Source organism: Ornithorhynchus anatinus, chromosome 10 (assembly GCF_004115215.2).
Source record: "Ornithorhynchus anatinus isolate Pmale09 chromosome 10, mOrnAna1.pri.v4, whole genome shotgun sequence".
NCBI lineage: Eukaryota > Metazoa > Chordata > Mammalia > Monotremata > Ornithorhynchidae > Ornithorhynchus > Ornithorhynchus anatinus.
In genome coordinates, this window is record NC_041737.1 from 32,289,069 (window position 1) to 32,303,607 (window position 14,539).

General features: G+C 64.0%; 1 protein-coding gene across 1 annotated transcript in view; it reads right to left on the minus strand.

Annotated features, from left to right (window-relative positions):
* The window catches only part of PROM2 (prominin 2), a 60,352-nt gene that overhangs the window by 7,304 nt on the left and 38,509 nt on the right, over window positions 1-14,539 (minus strand). Inside the window, exons 6-18 of the mRNA XM_039913378.1 lie at window positions 9,879-9,928; window positions 9,308-9,510; window positions 9,010-9,130; window positions 8,748-8,811; window positions 8,225-8,314; window positions 6,844-7,043; window positions 6,389-6,463; window positions 6,029-6,092; window positions 4,292-4,451; window positions 3,673-3,825; window positions 1,618-1,741; window positions 1,065-1,156; window positions 885-969 (exon numbers count right to left, since the gene is read on the minus strand). Coding sequence (XP_039769312.1) covers window positions 885-969; window positions 1,065-1,156; window positions 1,618-1,741; window positions 3,673-3,825; window positions 4,292-4,451; window positions 6,029-6,092; window positions 6,389-6,463; window positions 6,844-7,043; window positions 8,225-8,314; window positions 8,748-8,811; window positions 9,010-9,130; window positions 9,308-9,510; window positions 9,879-9,928 — 1,481 coding nt within the window. The remainder of the gene's footprint in view (window positions 1-884; window positions 970-1,064; window positions 1,157-1,617; window positions 1,742-3,672; window positions 3,826-4,291; window positions 4,452-6,028; window positions 6,093-6,388; window positions 6,464-6,843; window positions 7,044-8,224; window positions 8,315-8,747; window positions 8,812-9,009; window positions 9,131-9,307; window positions 9,511-9,878; window positions 9,929-14,539) is intronic.

Genomic DNA, 14,539 nt, shown 5'->3' on the forward strand with positions numbered 1-14,539 from the left:
GCAGGGGGTCGAACCCCACCCACTGGTTGTTGGAGTGGAGGGTTTTGCTCTCTCCCATCCTCCACACCCTTAGGGCAGCCTCCGGGCCTCAGTCCCCTACACGGGGAAGCGGGAACCCGTCTGCCACTGGGGAGACTGGGGGCCTTTCCGCCGGCCCCGGACTAGGGCCCGGGGAGGGCGGGATGAGGGTCTGAGGATTTCCGAGTGGGTTATTTTTCTCTTTCTCCTCCGGACCGTAAGCCTCCCGCAGGCAGGGTGTGACCGTGATTCATACGTCTTGGGCTGTTCCCAAGCATTTAGGATGGTGCTCGGCCCGGCGTAGGGGCTCAACCCAGACCAGTGATGATAATTATAATAGCAATATCACCTTGATTCTATTTAGTTGCCATTGTTTTTACGAGATGTTCTTCCCCTTGACGCTGTTTAGTGCCACTGTTCTTGTCTGTCCGTCTCCCCCGATTAGACCGTAAGCCCGTCAAACGGCAGGGACCGTCTCTACCTGTTGCCGACTTGTTCATCCCAAGCGCTTAGTACAGTGCTCTGCACAGAGTAAGCGCTCAATAAATACTATTGAATGAATGAATGAATGAATGAACAGTGAGAGTAGCGGTGATGATAATCCTGGTCTGGGGACTCCCAGCCCACACCCTCAGATCCAAGAGCAGAGTTCAGGTGCCCATCCCGCAGCCCTGAAGGGCAGAAGGCAGAAGACCTCCTGGATGATCAAAGCTGTTGTTATCTACTCCCACGAGTCTTGCCCCAAGCCCGCTCCTCCCTTCTGCCCCTCCGACAGAGCCTGCCCCGGGCCCCAGGCGGACCTCACACCCACTCCAGCCAGCTCCGTCCCTGCCACACGGTCCCCTCACCCCCACCCAGCCCCGCACCTGGCTGACGTCCAGGTGCCTTTCAAGGTCGTAGGAGCCGTTGAGCTGCAGAACCTCCCAGAGAGCGGCCCCGGCCTTACACTGCCTGCAAGGGAGACGGGGATTAGGGAGGTCCATCCCCTCCTCCTCCTCTCCGCTGCCCTCCCGACTCGGGGCATCTCCGACGGAGGATGGGCTCACTGGTAGGCTGAAGCCACGCTGACATCCCTCTTGAGGCCGAGCAGCCGAGAGAGGTTCACGGACGGGGGCAGGTTCCCCGGGGTGTCCACAAACTGAGGAGGAAAGAGAGAGGGAGATGGAGAGGAGAGGCCCCAGACAACCTGACCCCGCGACCCCCGTCATCTCTTCTTCGTCCGGTCATCCGGTAGGGTTTCCCGAGCCCCTGCTGGGGGCAAAGCCCCGTACTGAGCCGCGGGAGAGAGCCCCATAAAGAATGAAGAATGAGTGGGGCTCACAATCGACAAGAGGGTCTGGAAAGTCGGTGACAGACCCAAGGGGCAAGGGTCAAGCCAGAAAGCCGGAGGACCAGCAGAACCCGGGGGCGGCCACCCGCGCGATCCCAGCCGGGGAGTGCTGTGACTGAAGGAGCGGTTCCAGGCCACTGGTCGCTCGGGCCAGGGTCTAACGGTCACAACAGCCACGGCTGGGTCTGCCTTGGCTGGGCCCTCCCATGCCCCGTGCCTCAGTTTCCCCCGGGGCGGGAGGTGAGGAGGCCGAGAGGGGGCCGGCCCACCTGGTACAGCTCGTGGCTCTCCCAGCTGCGGCACAGCAGGGTCTGAACGTTGCCCCCCGGCAGGAAGGTGGCGAAGACGAGCAGGATGAAGGGCCCGGAGAAGAGGAAGCTGAGCCCCACGCCCCTGGGGGGAAAGACGAGGGAGGGCAGCTGCGGTTCCCATGTTTCCTGCTGGAGTAGGTGCCTCCCTGCCCCAGCTCCTTGCCCCCTGGCCACCCATCCACTGTCCTCCCCCTGAGCCCGCCCCCTGTCCGCCCACCTCCCGCTCCCCGCCGTGGAGTCCATCTCCGGGGCGGGGTTTTCCAACTTGCTCGGACGCCCTCGGGCCGGGGACCACCCGCAGGATGAACCCACCACAGAACCCTCCCCCCCCACGCCCTTGGGAACCACGACAACCCCGTGGGGCGGTGACCTCGCCGGCCCCACCAGTCGCCGGCGTACACCGGCCCAAAGCAAAGCCACGGCAGCGTCCCCGGCCATCCACCACCCCGGACGCGCGCGGAGGCGTGTCCCTCCTGGGCCGCGTCTCGCCCAGGCCCCAAGGACTCCCCCCAACTCGGCTGCGGGTCCTGTGACTGGAGCCCGGGGCAGGGAGTCCCCATATAGTCGATCCACCGCTGAATCCTGTCGGTCCCACCTTCACAACGGTGCTAAAATCCGCCCTTTCCTCTCCATCCAAAATACTGCCACATTAATACAATCGCTCCTCCTATCCTGCCTGGATTTCTGCATCAGCCTCCTCGCTGACCTCCCAGCCTCCTGCCTCTCCCCACTCTAGTCCGTACTTCACTCTGCTGCCCGGATGATTTTTCTTCAGAAATGTTCGGGACACGTCACCCCACGCCTCGGGAAACTCCAGTGGTGGCCCATCCACCTCCTCATCGAACAAAAACTCCTCACCACTGGCTTCGAAGCAGTCCGCCGCCTTGCCCCCTCCTACCTCACCTCACTTCCCTCCTTCCACCGCCCAGGCCGCGCTCTTCGGTCCTCTAACGCTGACCTTCTCACCGTGCCTCAATCTCGCCTGTTTCGCTGCCGACCCCTGGGCCACATCCCGCCTCTGGCCTGGAACACCCTCCCTCTTCAAATCCGACAATCACCCTCCCCGGCTTCAGAGCCCTATTGAAGGAGCGTCTCCTCCGCGAGGCCTTCCCAGACTAATCTCCACCTTTCCTCACCTCCCGCTCCCTTCTGTGTCCCCCTGACCCGCTCCCTTTGTTCTCCCCCATCCCAGCCGCGCAGCACACGCACATAATCTGTGATTTTATGTATCTGTACTCATGTCTCCCTCCCTCTAGACTGTAAACTCGCGGTGGGCAGGGAATGTGTCTGTTTACTGTTCTGGTGTACACTCCCAAGCACTTAGTACCGTGCTCTTCACACGGTAAATAAATACGACCGAACGAATTGAATGATTGCATGATCCGGCCCGGTTCTGTCCCCAGCCCCTCCTGGGAGACTTTGGCCAAGTTGCCTAACCTCTCTGGCTTCACGTTCCTCAGCTGCAAAACGAGGACAGCAATCCGTCCCTGTCTCTGCACTTCAGGGATGTTGGGAAGGTAAAAATGGGGTGCACACCGCGAGGGCACTCCGGGAAATGGGATAAGGAGCATGGCCTAGTGGAAAGAGCACGGGCTAAGTCAGAGGATCTGGGTTCTAATCCCGGGCCCTCCGTGTCCCTGCTGCGTCCCCTTGGGCGAGGCGCTTTACTTCTCTGTGCCTCGGTTACCTCATCTGCCAAACGGGGATTCGACACCCGCTCCCAATCCTACTTAGACCGTGAACGCTGTGTGGGGCAGGGCTGACCTGATAGTCATTTATCTTCCCCAGTGCTTAGAAAAGCGTTTCGCCCATAGCAAGTGCTCAACAGATACCGCGATTACCATTAATGATCATGATTGTTATTACACGGGAGCACTGTACCTAGCCAGGTACCCCGTCCCAGGAGAAGTGAGGGGATCCTCGAGTGGGGAGAACGGGCGGAAGGGCTCCCGCTCCAGGGCCACCTCTGACCCTGCCCTCCCTGGCCCGGCCCACCCCCCTCGGGTTCCTTACGCCATGAGGCAGCGGGCGCCGCACTCCCCCTTGGCTTCCGACTGGCTGGAGTCTTCCCGCGCGGCGAGTCCCCAGGCACCCAGGGCCAGGCCCAGCAGGTTACACAGCACAATCAGCAGGAGCACAGAGCACAGGATGCAGCTCAGGATCCACCTGGGGTCGGTCGGGGGAGGAGGCAAGGGGGAAGGGAGGAAGAGAGAGGCCCTGGAGTCAGCCCCCAGGAGGGAGGGAGGCCCTGGCCCCGCACCGCGTCAGGGGAGTTGGCCTCCGCGGGTCCGGCAGGCTGGGTCGCCCTCCCTCGACGCCCGAGCCTGCCCGGCCCGGGGCGGGTCAGTCGGCCAGCGGGATTCCCTGGCAGCAGGCATCGTTCTGGGCCTGGGGGGGGCGGGGACGGGGGTGGGAGCGGAGAGCCGAGGCTTCACCGGAAGGCCGAGGCATTTAGAAGCTTCCGAGCCGGCGGGGAAAGCATGAACGCTCCATTAGACGGGTAGGTGCTCGGTGCCCGAGGCAGAGCGTAAACCGGAGAGGGGTACAGACGGTGACGGACGGAAGCTCGTTCCCGGAGACGATGGGCGCCGGCCGTTTCCCCTCCCGCCCCCGCGCCCCCGGCCGTCGGCACCTGTACTGCTCGCATCTCTGCACCTCCCGCAGGTACGGCCGGCTGCCGTTCTCCGCTTCCTCCAAGGCCCGACTCCAGCGGCCAGCGGCCTCCGAGCCGGGGAAACCCCGGGACAGTGACGCCACCTCCTCTGGGATGTGGTCCAAGGCCTTCTTCAGGTCTGCGGGGAGAGGCCCGGGTGACGATAGGAGGGAGCGAGAGGGGGCAGGGGCCGCTGCCGGGGCTTCCCAGAGGGGCGGATGGGGAGGGGGCCCCAGGATGGGAGGGGAGGAAGAGCGTGAACGAATGCCCCAGGCACGTGCGCGCGCCACGCACGCCCCGAAACTCACTTCTGATTCTGTCTCTGTTGCCTCGGTCTACCCGCAGTTCACTCTAGCGACCGCTTCCCCCCACCCTCGACTGTAAGCCTCCCGAAGGCAGGGATCGGGTGCTCGACAAATGCCTTGGTGGCCTTTAGGCCTTGAGAAGCAGCGGGGCATAGCGGAGGGACCCCAGGCCTGAGAGTCAGAGGACCCGGGTTCTAATCCCAGCTCTGCCACCTGTCTACTGGGTGACTCTGGGGAAGTCACTCAACTTCCCTGTGCCTCCGTCACCTCATCTGCAAAACGGGAATTCGATACCCGTCCTCCCTCCCACTTAGACCGCGAGCCCCACGTGGGACCTGACTGTCTTCTAACTACCCCAGCTCTTAGTGCGGCCCTTGAGCACGTAGTAAGTGCTTAAGGAATGTTATTATTATTAGAAGTACCGCCAATTGCATCAAGAGCAGAGGCCGAGACCATCAACAGGACGAAAGAGATCTGTCATTTCGAGCCTACCTCCCCCGAGCCAGGGGTGAGACCCTCCCCAGAGACGGGCACGGGGAAGTCCCCCTGACTGTCCCAAGCTGACTCCTCGGTGAAATCGGTATAAATACAATAAAACCTGTATAAACGAGGGCTGGCTGTTGAGTCGCTGCCCCCCCACTCATTCTATGCTTCACCCTGCCAAGTGTCGGGGCCTTCCCGGTTAACCTTCTTCTTTTGCGGTCCCGGGAGGGAGGGCAGAAGCGGAAATTCCTCCAACTTTTGTTGTATTACCCTTTCCCAGGCACCTAAGTACAACGCTCCACAGTGAGCACCCCCGACTGACTGATAGATTCCTCAGTAACCGGAGCCTCTCGCTCCGGGCCCATCCCTCCGCGGTCTGTCTCCTAATAATAATAACCGCGGCGTTGGTGAAGCGCTCCCTCGGCGAGTCCGCTCGGGACTCGCAGTCTAAATAGGAGGGGGAACCGGAACCCACGCCCAAAGTCACAGGGCGGACAAGTGGCGGAGCTGGGATTGGAACTCAGGTGCTTGGAGTCCCGGGCCCTTGTTCTTTCTACTAGGACACAGGGCGGACAAGTGGCGGAGCTGGGATTGGAACTCAGGTGCTTGGAGTCCCGGGCCCTTGTTCTTTCTACTAGGACACAGCCCTTCTCCTCCATCACCTCCGGCCTTCACGGCGTTCGCGGGCCAGATCCTCCCCTTTGCTTCGGGTGACTTTTCCGGCCAGGTGCCAGCACAGACTGGGCCTTCTACCTAGCCGTCCGGCTCCTGCCGCTCGGAGCCCAGAGCCCGTCCAGGTCCTCGGTGGCAGAACCGGCTCAGCCCAGAGTCGGGCGCGCTGGGCGGGGCCGGTCCTCCCCCCGGGGGGAGAGTGCCGTGGGCTTCGCAGAGAGGTGGCTGGGGACTGGCTGACGGGAAAGAGACTCACCGTGCACTACCCTGGCAGTCTGGACAGAGGCCAGAATGGGAAGGGCGTTGAATGTGCTGTTCTCCTGGAACAGAGGAACGGTGGAAAGGCAGAAACGTTGAGGGGAAGAGGGGCTGTGTGTCCCCCAACTGGAGGGAGGAATCTGGGGGACGGCGAGGCTTAGAGAAACTCAGGGCACTTCGGGGGTGATCTCCCAGGTGCTTTAGGGTGCCAAGCACCGTACTGAGTGCTGGGGGTGGGGGTGGGGGGGATACGGATCATCAAGGAAGCACGTGGAAGGCCGGCTGCCGGGGAGGGGTCAGCCAGCGGAAGGGGGCGGAGGGGCTAACCCCCGCCCCCCCCCCCCCCCGGGACGCACACCTCCAGGGCCAGGCTGGTGAAGTTGGCCTCGGGGACACCCTTCAGCTGCTGCGAGACGTCCTCCACAGACGGCACCTGAGAAGCGGAGGAAGGCTCACAGGAAGCCAGCTGGGAGCCGCCCCGCTGCCGGTGAAGGGTGGGCGGCAAGGAACCCCATGGGGAAGGGGAGAAGGGGAGAGGCCGAGAGGCAGGCCGGGAGGGAGGCAGGTAGACCGACCCTAAACCAGATCCTCTCTTCCATCAGCCCCAGCCGAGGACACGGGGTGCTGGGGGTGGGTGGGGATACTCTGGGACTTCTCCCAGCCCTCCACCACCCCAGTGCCACCTCCCACCCGCCTCCGGTCACCCCCGCCCCACCCCCACGGGCACGCTGGCAGCCGGGAGCGGGAGAAGTCAGGGAGGGGCTCACCCTGGCCTCCGGCTCCCCGCCGCTCTGTCCCCACACCTGTGCCCACCTGGCTGAAGTTGGCCCCCAGCTCCAGGCCCCGGGCCAGGCGCAGCGCCTCGGCACACCCCGAGCACCGTGCTTCGCCGAGGAGGGGGAGGAGGCGGTCCCGGTGCTGGCGGAGGGCGGACTCCAGGGCTCCCTGCCTCTCCCGCCCCGCGCCGCTGCTGGCGTTCACGGCCTGGAGGTGCCGCAGGGAGACCTGCAGGGCTGAGAGAGCGACGGGGCCCTGCTGGGCTGGGCGAAGCGCCCCGGAGGGGCGGGTTCCCCATCAGCTGGTCTCAGAACCGGACTGGTCGCCTTGGACGGGGAGGCTGAACCGGACTATCTATAAACCCAGGCCACGACGGTGGAAATCCTACAGGGAAGAGCGCACGGTAGGAGATCTTTTTGCTGCCGTTGTTTAACGGTATTTGCCAAGTGCTTATGAAGTGCCCAAGCCTTGGCACGGATACAAGAGAGTCAGCTTGGTCACCATCCACGACTCACACGGGGCTCACGGTCTCAATTCCCGTTCTACAGATGCGGTGACCGCGGCACGGAGAGGTTAAGCGACTCGCCCGAGGTCACGGGGCACTAGCCGTTCGCAGCTGCTTGGCCGAGCGGAGCACCGCACGGACCGCTCACCGTGGGCAGACCGTTATACCGAGCGCTTCCGTGTGCAGAGCACCCTGTTGAGTGCTTTACTGTGTGCAGACCACTGTACCGAGCACCCACTCTGGGCCGAGCGCGGTACAAAACCCCTCCTGGGTGCAGGGGACCGTACTGAACACCGACTCTACGCAGACCGCTTTACTGAGTGCTTACTGCAGGTAGACCGACCTGAGGGCCTGCTCCGTCGAGAACACCGTACGCAGCACCCACTCCGGACGGAGCACCGTACTAGGTGCCTAGGCATTTAGGGATCAGGGAATAAAAACTGGGGATGCGGTCCCTGCCCTGGAGGAATCTTCCAGACAGAGACTGCGATCACGTCATGAGAATAGGAGGAAAGACATAGATGCAGCCGACAAACGAGAGAATAAGAAAGGAGGGAATCAGAGGCACGATCAGTGGGCGGTCTACCGCGTCGCGTTCTCCGCTCAGTACGGTGTTCCGCACACAGTTAGCGCTTCCTAAATATCGCCCACTGATGGATTGCTCGGGGATGAAACGGAGGCAACGAGCATGAGCGCTGAGGGGGCCGGTGGGAGTTGGCTCCCGGCGGAGGTGGGGGTTTAGGAGGCTTGGAAGTCAGGGGTCCGGCGGGAAGGGACAGGGTCTGAGGAGGGGAGGGAGAAGACAGCTCCAAAAAGGGGGGGGGGTGCAGCCTGGGGATCCTGAGAAAGTAGTCGTCCCACCGCCCTCCCCTGCCACACACCTCATTCCCCGACCCCTCCGCCCCCACTCACCCTGCCCGGTGTTCCGCACGGTGGCCAGTGCCCGGTACACTGTGGCTTGGAGCTGGGCGTGCAGACTAGCGCCCAGGTTCTCTCCGACATCTAGGAAGCGGCCAAGGGAGGGAGGTTCCGGCGGCGTTTCCCAGGGCCCCGGCCCCGGGGCCTGGATCGCTTGGGACTGGGCCCCGAATTTCCCTCCCCCGAGTTCGGGGGGCTGAGAGCCCAGCGGTCGCCGGCGTCCCTCAAGTCACACATTCAGGGACCCCAGCCCCCCCAGACTGAGGCCCACCCCTCCTTGCTTCCGACTCAGCGGCGTGGGTGCCCAGGGGATCGGATCCAGGTCTCCGTAGAGAGGGTGGTCTGGGTCTCCGGGGACCAGAGGGCTGAGCCTGGGTGCCCCACGAGGTGACCTGGTACCTGGCGTGGACGCGGCTCCAGAGGGTGGTTTCCGGGGCATCCGCTCCCCCGGAATCCCCGACCCCTGCAGCGGCCACTCCTCCGGCCCCCCGGCCCCCGTGGCTACGCTCACACTCACCGTCCAGCTCCGCCAAGACTCTCCGCTGGGGGACGCGGAACCGCCGGGCCACGGCCTCCAGCTCCTGGGGAGGCGAAGGCGGCCGGGGCTCGGGTCACCCGCCCCCGTCCCCCGCCGCTCCACCTCTCGGGCAGCCTCCGGCCCCCACCTTGGGCCCCTGCCCCACCCGGGCTGGCTGCGGGCCCCGGAACCGGTGGCTCGGCCCGAAGACGGGGCGAATGGGGGTGGGAGGGGGCCGGACCGGCCAGCGGGCAGCACTGACCTGGGGGACTTCAGAGACCAGTCTCTGCAGGGCGCGCAAAGTGTCCGGCACAGCCCCGAGGCCAGGCTCCATCTCCTCGTGCGTTCGCTGGTTGGTGACCAGGGCGCAGACCGCACCCGCCCTGCCAGGGAAGGGAAGGTCGAGGCCAGGACCGGGCCAGGGGAGCGCTGAAAACCCCCCGGTGGGGTCTGGAGGCCACGAAGCGGGGAGCGGCCCGCCCCGGGACCCCCTCCTACCCTGCTCCCGCTCTCCTTCTCTCCTCCCCCCCACCCCGGAGCTCTCCCCCCGTGGCGCTCACAGGAGGACGAGGGTCGTGAGCAGCAGGCAGGCCATGAGACAGCCACGCTCGCACGCCAGGGACTTGCGCTCCGCCTTGACGCGGCCTCCACAGCGCCGACGGCAGCGACAGCAACAGAAGCAGAGCCCCACCGTGGGCACCACCAGGAGGAACAGCCCCGCGATCACGGCACACACCACGTATCCAGCCTCGTACCGCACCACCTGAGGGGCAGGGGGAGGGAGAGGGCCGGGAGCCGGGGGGGTCGGGGGGCGGCCGAGGGTGCCCACTAGGACCCTGGGACTCTGACCCAACGGGCCACCTTCTGACCCCTCACCGGGGGAGGACGGCTGGCGTCCACTGCCCCGGCCTCCGCCCCACCCGGCCCCGCTGAAGTCTTGCTTCCGCCTTCGCCTCCCCCCCCCCCACCGCCCACCGATCCACCCCTCTCCCCGGAGTTGCCCCTTCCCTCTCTCTGCCCCCTTCCCCAGCCCCAAATCAATCTCCTAGAGTACCCCCACCACAGGCTCCGTCCTTCGCCCCATCCTCCGCCTGGACCCATCCCGTCGACCCCACGCGGGCTACGGCTCACCTCCGAGGCCCGGACGGAGGAGGGTTCGTTCAGCGCTGTCCGGACCAACCCTGCCAGAGAGAGCCATGTTTCTGGAGGAGCGTCTCCGTGCTCCCCACTGCCCTCCGGCTCCAGTTCCAGGTTTCCCTAGTCCTCTCTGTGTCCTGCTCGATTCCAAGGTCCGAACCGGGGGCGAGGCTCGATAGCGTTTCCTGTGACCTTGGGAAGCGCTGAAGCGATAAGGCTGCGCCCCGTCCCGCCGGATATGCCTCCGAGAGGACAACCGGCTGAGGGCTCCCGTGGCATCCGGTCTGGGGGTGAGAAGGGAGTGAAGGGGACCCAGTTCGGGGGACGGAAGCCATTATCCCGCTGCCTCCTGAGTGGGACAGAAATAATAATAATACATGTGGCGTTTGCCAAATACGGTACGAGGCTCCGGAGTAGACACGAGATAATCAGGTACGCCTGGGCTCACGAATCTAACTAGGGGGACAACAGGAATCGATCCCCACTTCACAGAAGGGGGAGCTAAGCCGCCAAGCGGTGGCGTCGGAACGAGAACCAGGGCCTTGGAGGCGATCCCTTGTTTCCCAGTGATCCCGGTTTGGGGAGACCGTCCTGACCACTTCCCACAGGAGGGAGGGGCAGGGCCTGGGCTGCGGGGGAGGGAGAGAGCCGGCTCCCCGCCCGTCCTCGAGGCCCACGGGTGGGGACGGCAGTGAACGGAAGAATCCTCTCTGGCCAAGCCGGAGCCCGCGGGCTCTTTCGGGTCTTCCCGACCGGTGCCCTCGGACTCTTCCCGCTCGCCTTCCCCCGGCCGCCCCTCGGCCTGCCCCCTTCCAGTCTCCTCCTCCTACTTCTCCTGAAGCCAGGGACGCCGCCTCTTCCCGATCCACCTCCCTTGCCCCTCACCTCCCCCCGACCCAGCAGAGCTAGCAGGGAGCCAAGCCCCGAAGGACTAGGGTGATACAAGCCCGTCGGCCCTGCCGCCGACCCACTGGGGCCCACTCACGGCCGGGAAGGGGTTCAGCTGGACGGTGTCCAGGAAACGCTGCACACGCCGTACAGGGGATCCAGGGCCCGGGCATCCGGGACCGGGGGCCAGCTGGCGGCCCCCTCCCACCTGGGATAAGTGCAGGCCTCTCCGGCTGGCCCCTAGCCCCACAGCCCTGCGCCCCCACCTGCCCCAGCCCCAGCCCCAGCCCCAGCAGGAGGGCCAGAGGCCCCAGGCCCGGGGGCGCCGCATGGGGAGGGCGCCAGCTGGGCCCCGGGGAGGCCGCCAGGCAGGGGACCGCCGGCTCGGGGGGCTCGCCAGCGGAGGACGGGGCAAGCTTGCACATCCCGGGATCTGACTCTCGCCATCCACCGCTCGCCGGAGCCTCCGAAACCGGCTGGACCAGTTCGGCGCTTCCAAAGCCACCTCGCGCTCGGTGCCGGAGGGCGGGGAAGGGCAGAGTCTCTGGGGAGGGGGCCGCGGGTTCCCAGGGGCCGCCCTCCGTGGCGGGGGATGGGGACCCACGGTTGGGGGGCGGGGGGACTGGCCGCCACTGAGCCTTTCATCCCGCGGTGTCACTTACTTTCGACCCCTGCTCTGACCTTTCGGCCCCTTCCTGGAGCGTGAATCCCAAGGACGCCCCCCGGGTCCTTGGACCGTGGGCCCCGGAAGTCAGCGGAGGGACATTTTCGGGTACCCAGGTCAGAGTGCCCCGAGAACTCCCCCCTAGGAGACGGCCCTGACGCCGGAAGCTCCCGAGGGCTGGCCGCCGGGGCTTGAGGGAACCCCGGCCTCTTGGTCCCCTTGAGCGGGAGCCATCTCTCCGGATCTGGCGAGCCCCACAGATGTAGACTCCACTTTGGTTCTGAGCGGCGTTTTCCCGCTTTCTTGGTCCTCGGAAAGCTCGGACGGGACTCGCCCTCGTCGTGGCAGGCAGCTCTCCCTGCCTCCTGGCCCCTCGGATGCCTAACGAGGAGCCATCTCTCTTCGAGCTCTTTCCTTTCGGGCCCTAAGATGGAGGCTGGTCCCGTAGGCTCTGGATCTGGGCAAGTCTCTTGACTTCACCGGGCCTGGGTTTGCTCCTCTGTGCAATGGGGACTCAATCCTCTCTCTCCCACCCCCTTGGTCTATGAGCCCCCCGGTGGGACGGGGCGGTGTCTGACCCGATTATCTTGTATCGATCCAAGTCTCGGCTTCTATGCCCCAATTTATATTACGATGGAGCCTCGAGTCCCCTTTGCCAGCCCCCCACTCTTCCTTGTCAAAAACCCTGACCTCTAACTGGCTACGCTCCAGCAGATGTCATGACGGGAGCGACGGACGTCTTACACAACGACTCAGCTTTCCTCCTGGGAGGGGCGTTGCGGAGTCAATTGGTCCCCGCTGGAGAAACCTGGGATCATCTCCCTCATCGGTACGAGGGTCTAACCAACCTGCCCTCTGCCCTCACCCGTCTTCCTTTCGCTACTCGGAACCAGGAGCGAGACCTCCCAGCTGATCGAGGCTTCCTCCGAGCTCTTGCCTCAGGGTTTGTTGTCCCCACCCTCCCACTGCTGCCTGCCCACTCGGCCAGGCCCAAAGAGCTACGGTCAGGGTGACCAGCGACCCGGGGGAGGGTGGGCCTCACACGGAGAACGGGGCAAGGCTTCGGATTCCAGTGGGCCCTTGCGGGAACGGAGAATTAGCCAAGAAGACTCAGCTGGGGACGGGGGCCGAGAGGAGAAGAGCCGGGGCCGGAGCGGAGGGAGCTGTGGATGGGTGAGAGGTAAGGTCCAGCATCTCCAAGGCTAGCTAGAGCAAACGGCCGGCGTCTCTGGACCGAAGGAGACGCAGCTGGAGGCGCGTTCTCTTCTGGGTGTGGTCGTAAAGGTCAATGGAGGCCCCGCGGCCGGCCACGCCTTGCCCAAGGAAGCCGACCACCGCGGCGCTGTCGGGTAACCTGTCGTTGGCGGCGGAATCGCTGTTTTTCATTTTGGAGGATCTACAGGCGCGGGGGAAGAAACACCTCTCACTTTGGGACCAGATACGGTGGCGGGGAGAGGTGAGGGCCCGCCTCACCAGGCTGGGGGCCCGGATGGGGCTTCTTAGGTCAGGGGGGCTATCTCCGTGGCACCCCACTTCTCAGGAGCTGGGCTGAGCGAGCGAAGATGAGCGTAGGGAATAGGACGAGCTATTTTAAGCGCTTACGATGTGTCAGGCACCGTTCTGAGCGGCGGGGGAGATACAAGCTAATCACTTTGGACACAATCCCTGTCCCGCATGGGACTCACAGTCTCAATCCCCATTTTACCGATGAGGCAGCCGAGGCCCGGAGAAGTGAAGTGACCTGCCCAAGGTCACACAGCAGACAAATGGCGGAACTGGGGTCAGAACCCGCAACCTCTGACTCCCAAGTCCATGCTCTTGCCACTGGGCCACGCTGCTTCTTTGTTTGTTCACTCTGACGGCGAGCCCCGGATGGGACAGGCACCGTGTCCCTTCCGCATATACTCTACCTACCCCAGCTCTCAGCCCAGTGTTTCGCACAGATTAAGCACCCGACAGATCCCCCCAGCGACTGCCATTTTCCCTACACCACCTACACTGGTCTTTTTAACTCGGAGACACGTATACGCCGGTCTCTTTATCCACTCACTCACCCACCTTAGCCACCTATCCATTCTCAGCTTCCTCCCGCCCGGAGATCATTCTGTGTCTGCCACCCTCGTGACACTGTAAAACTCTTGGAGGGCAAGGATCGCGGGTCTCGCGTCTCTACCGGACCCTCCCGGTTGCCCGTGAAGCCCCACAGTAGGGGCTGAACGAGTACCATCGATCGATCGACGGCCTGACTGACAGGAGGGGCAGGCTTAGGGGCCGTTGGGGCGAGAAGGCCAGGCGGGGAGGGGTTTTACCTGTCGGGGACCTGAGCTGCCCAGCGTGGTCGTCAAAGGCTGGTGTTGGGCTGCCTGGTGTGGCTGCCAAGCTGGAGAGGGGCGGGAGGGGCGGGGGGAGACCTGGACTGCTAAGAAGGGCATCGGCCAGGCAGCGGGTGGAAGAGAAACACCGGGAAGAGATCAGGGAATGCAGAGAGAGGGAGGAGGGAAGAGACGGCCCACTCACGAACACGTATCCGTAGACACAGACAGACACGTTCACGCGTATACCCACATACGACCAATCCCTCGCATCACGCGTCCATGCGGATATTCACGCACCCCTGAATCCACTCACCCCCTCCGCTCATATTCCCAATACGAACGCGCACGCAGGTACGCTCACGTACGTGCACGGAAACACAAAGCGGCCCATAGACGCCCACGCCCACCTGCATATCCGTACGCACGTGCCCATCAAGGGACGGGGACCGGGTTTCATTCCCACTCGGGCATTCATTCCCGGCCTTTAGAATAGCGCCGCGCAACACGGTGAGGACTTAATCTATTCCATTGCTACCGCTAGGCACCCACGTAGGAAAAAATACAGAACCTCACACACATATACATTCATGCACATATAACTACGTGCATATACACGTACCCACGCACACATAACCACATGCGAGCACACACCCCACCCGTAGACGCGCTCACACGCACATTCACACACAATCGATCCAATTAACCGATCGGTCAACTGTTTTTATTCATTCATTCATTCAATAGTATTCATTGAGCGCTTACTATGTGCAGAGCGCCGTACTAAGCGC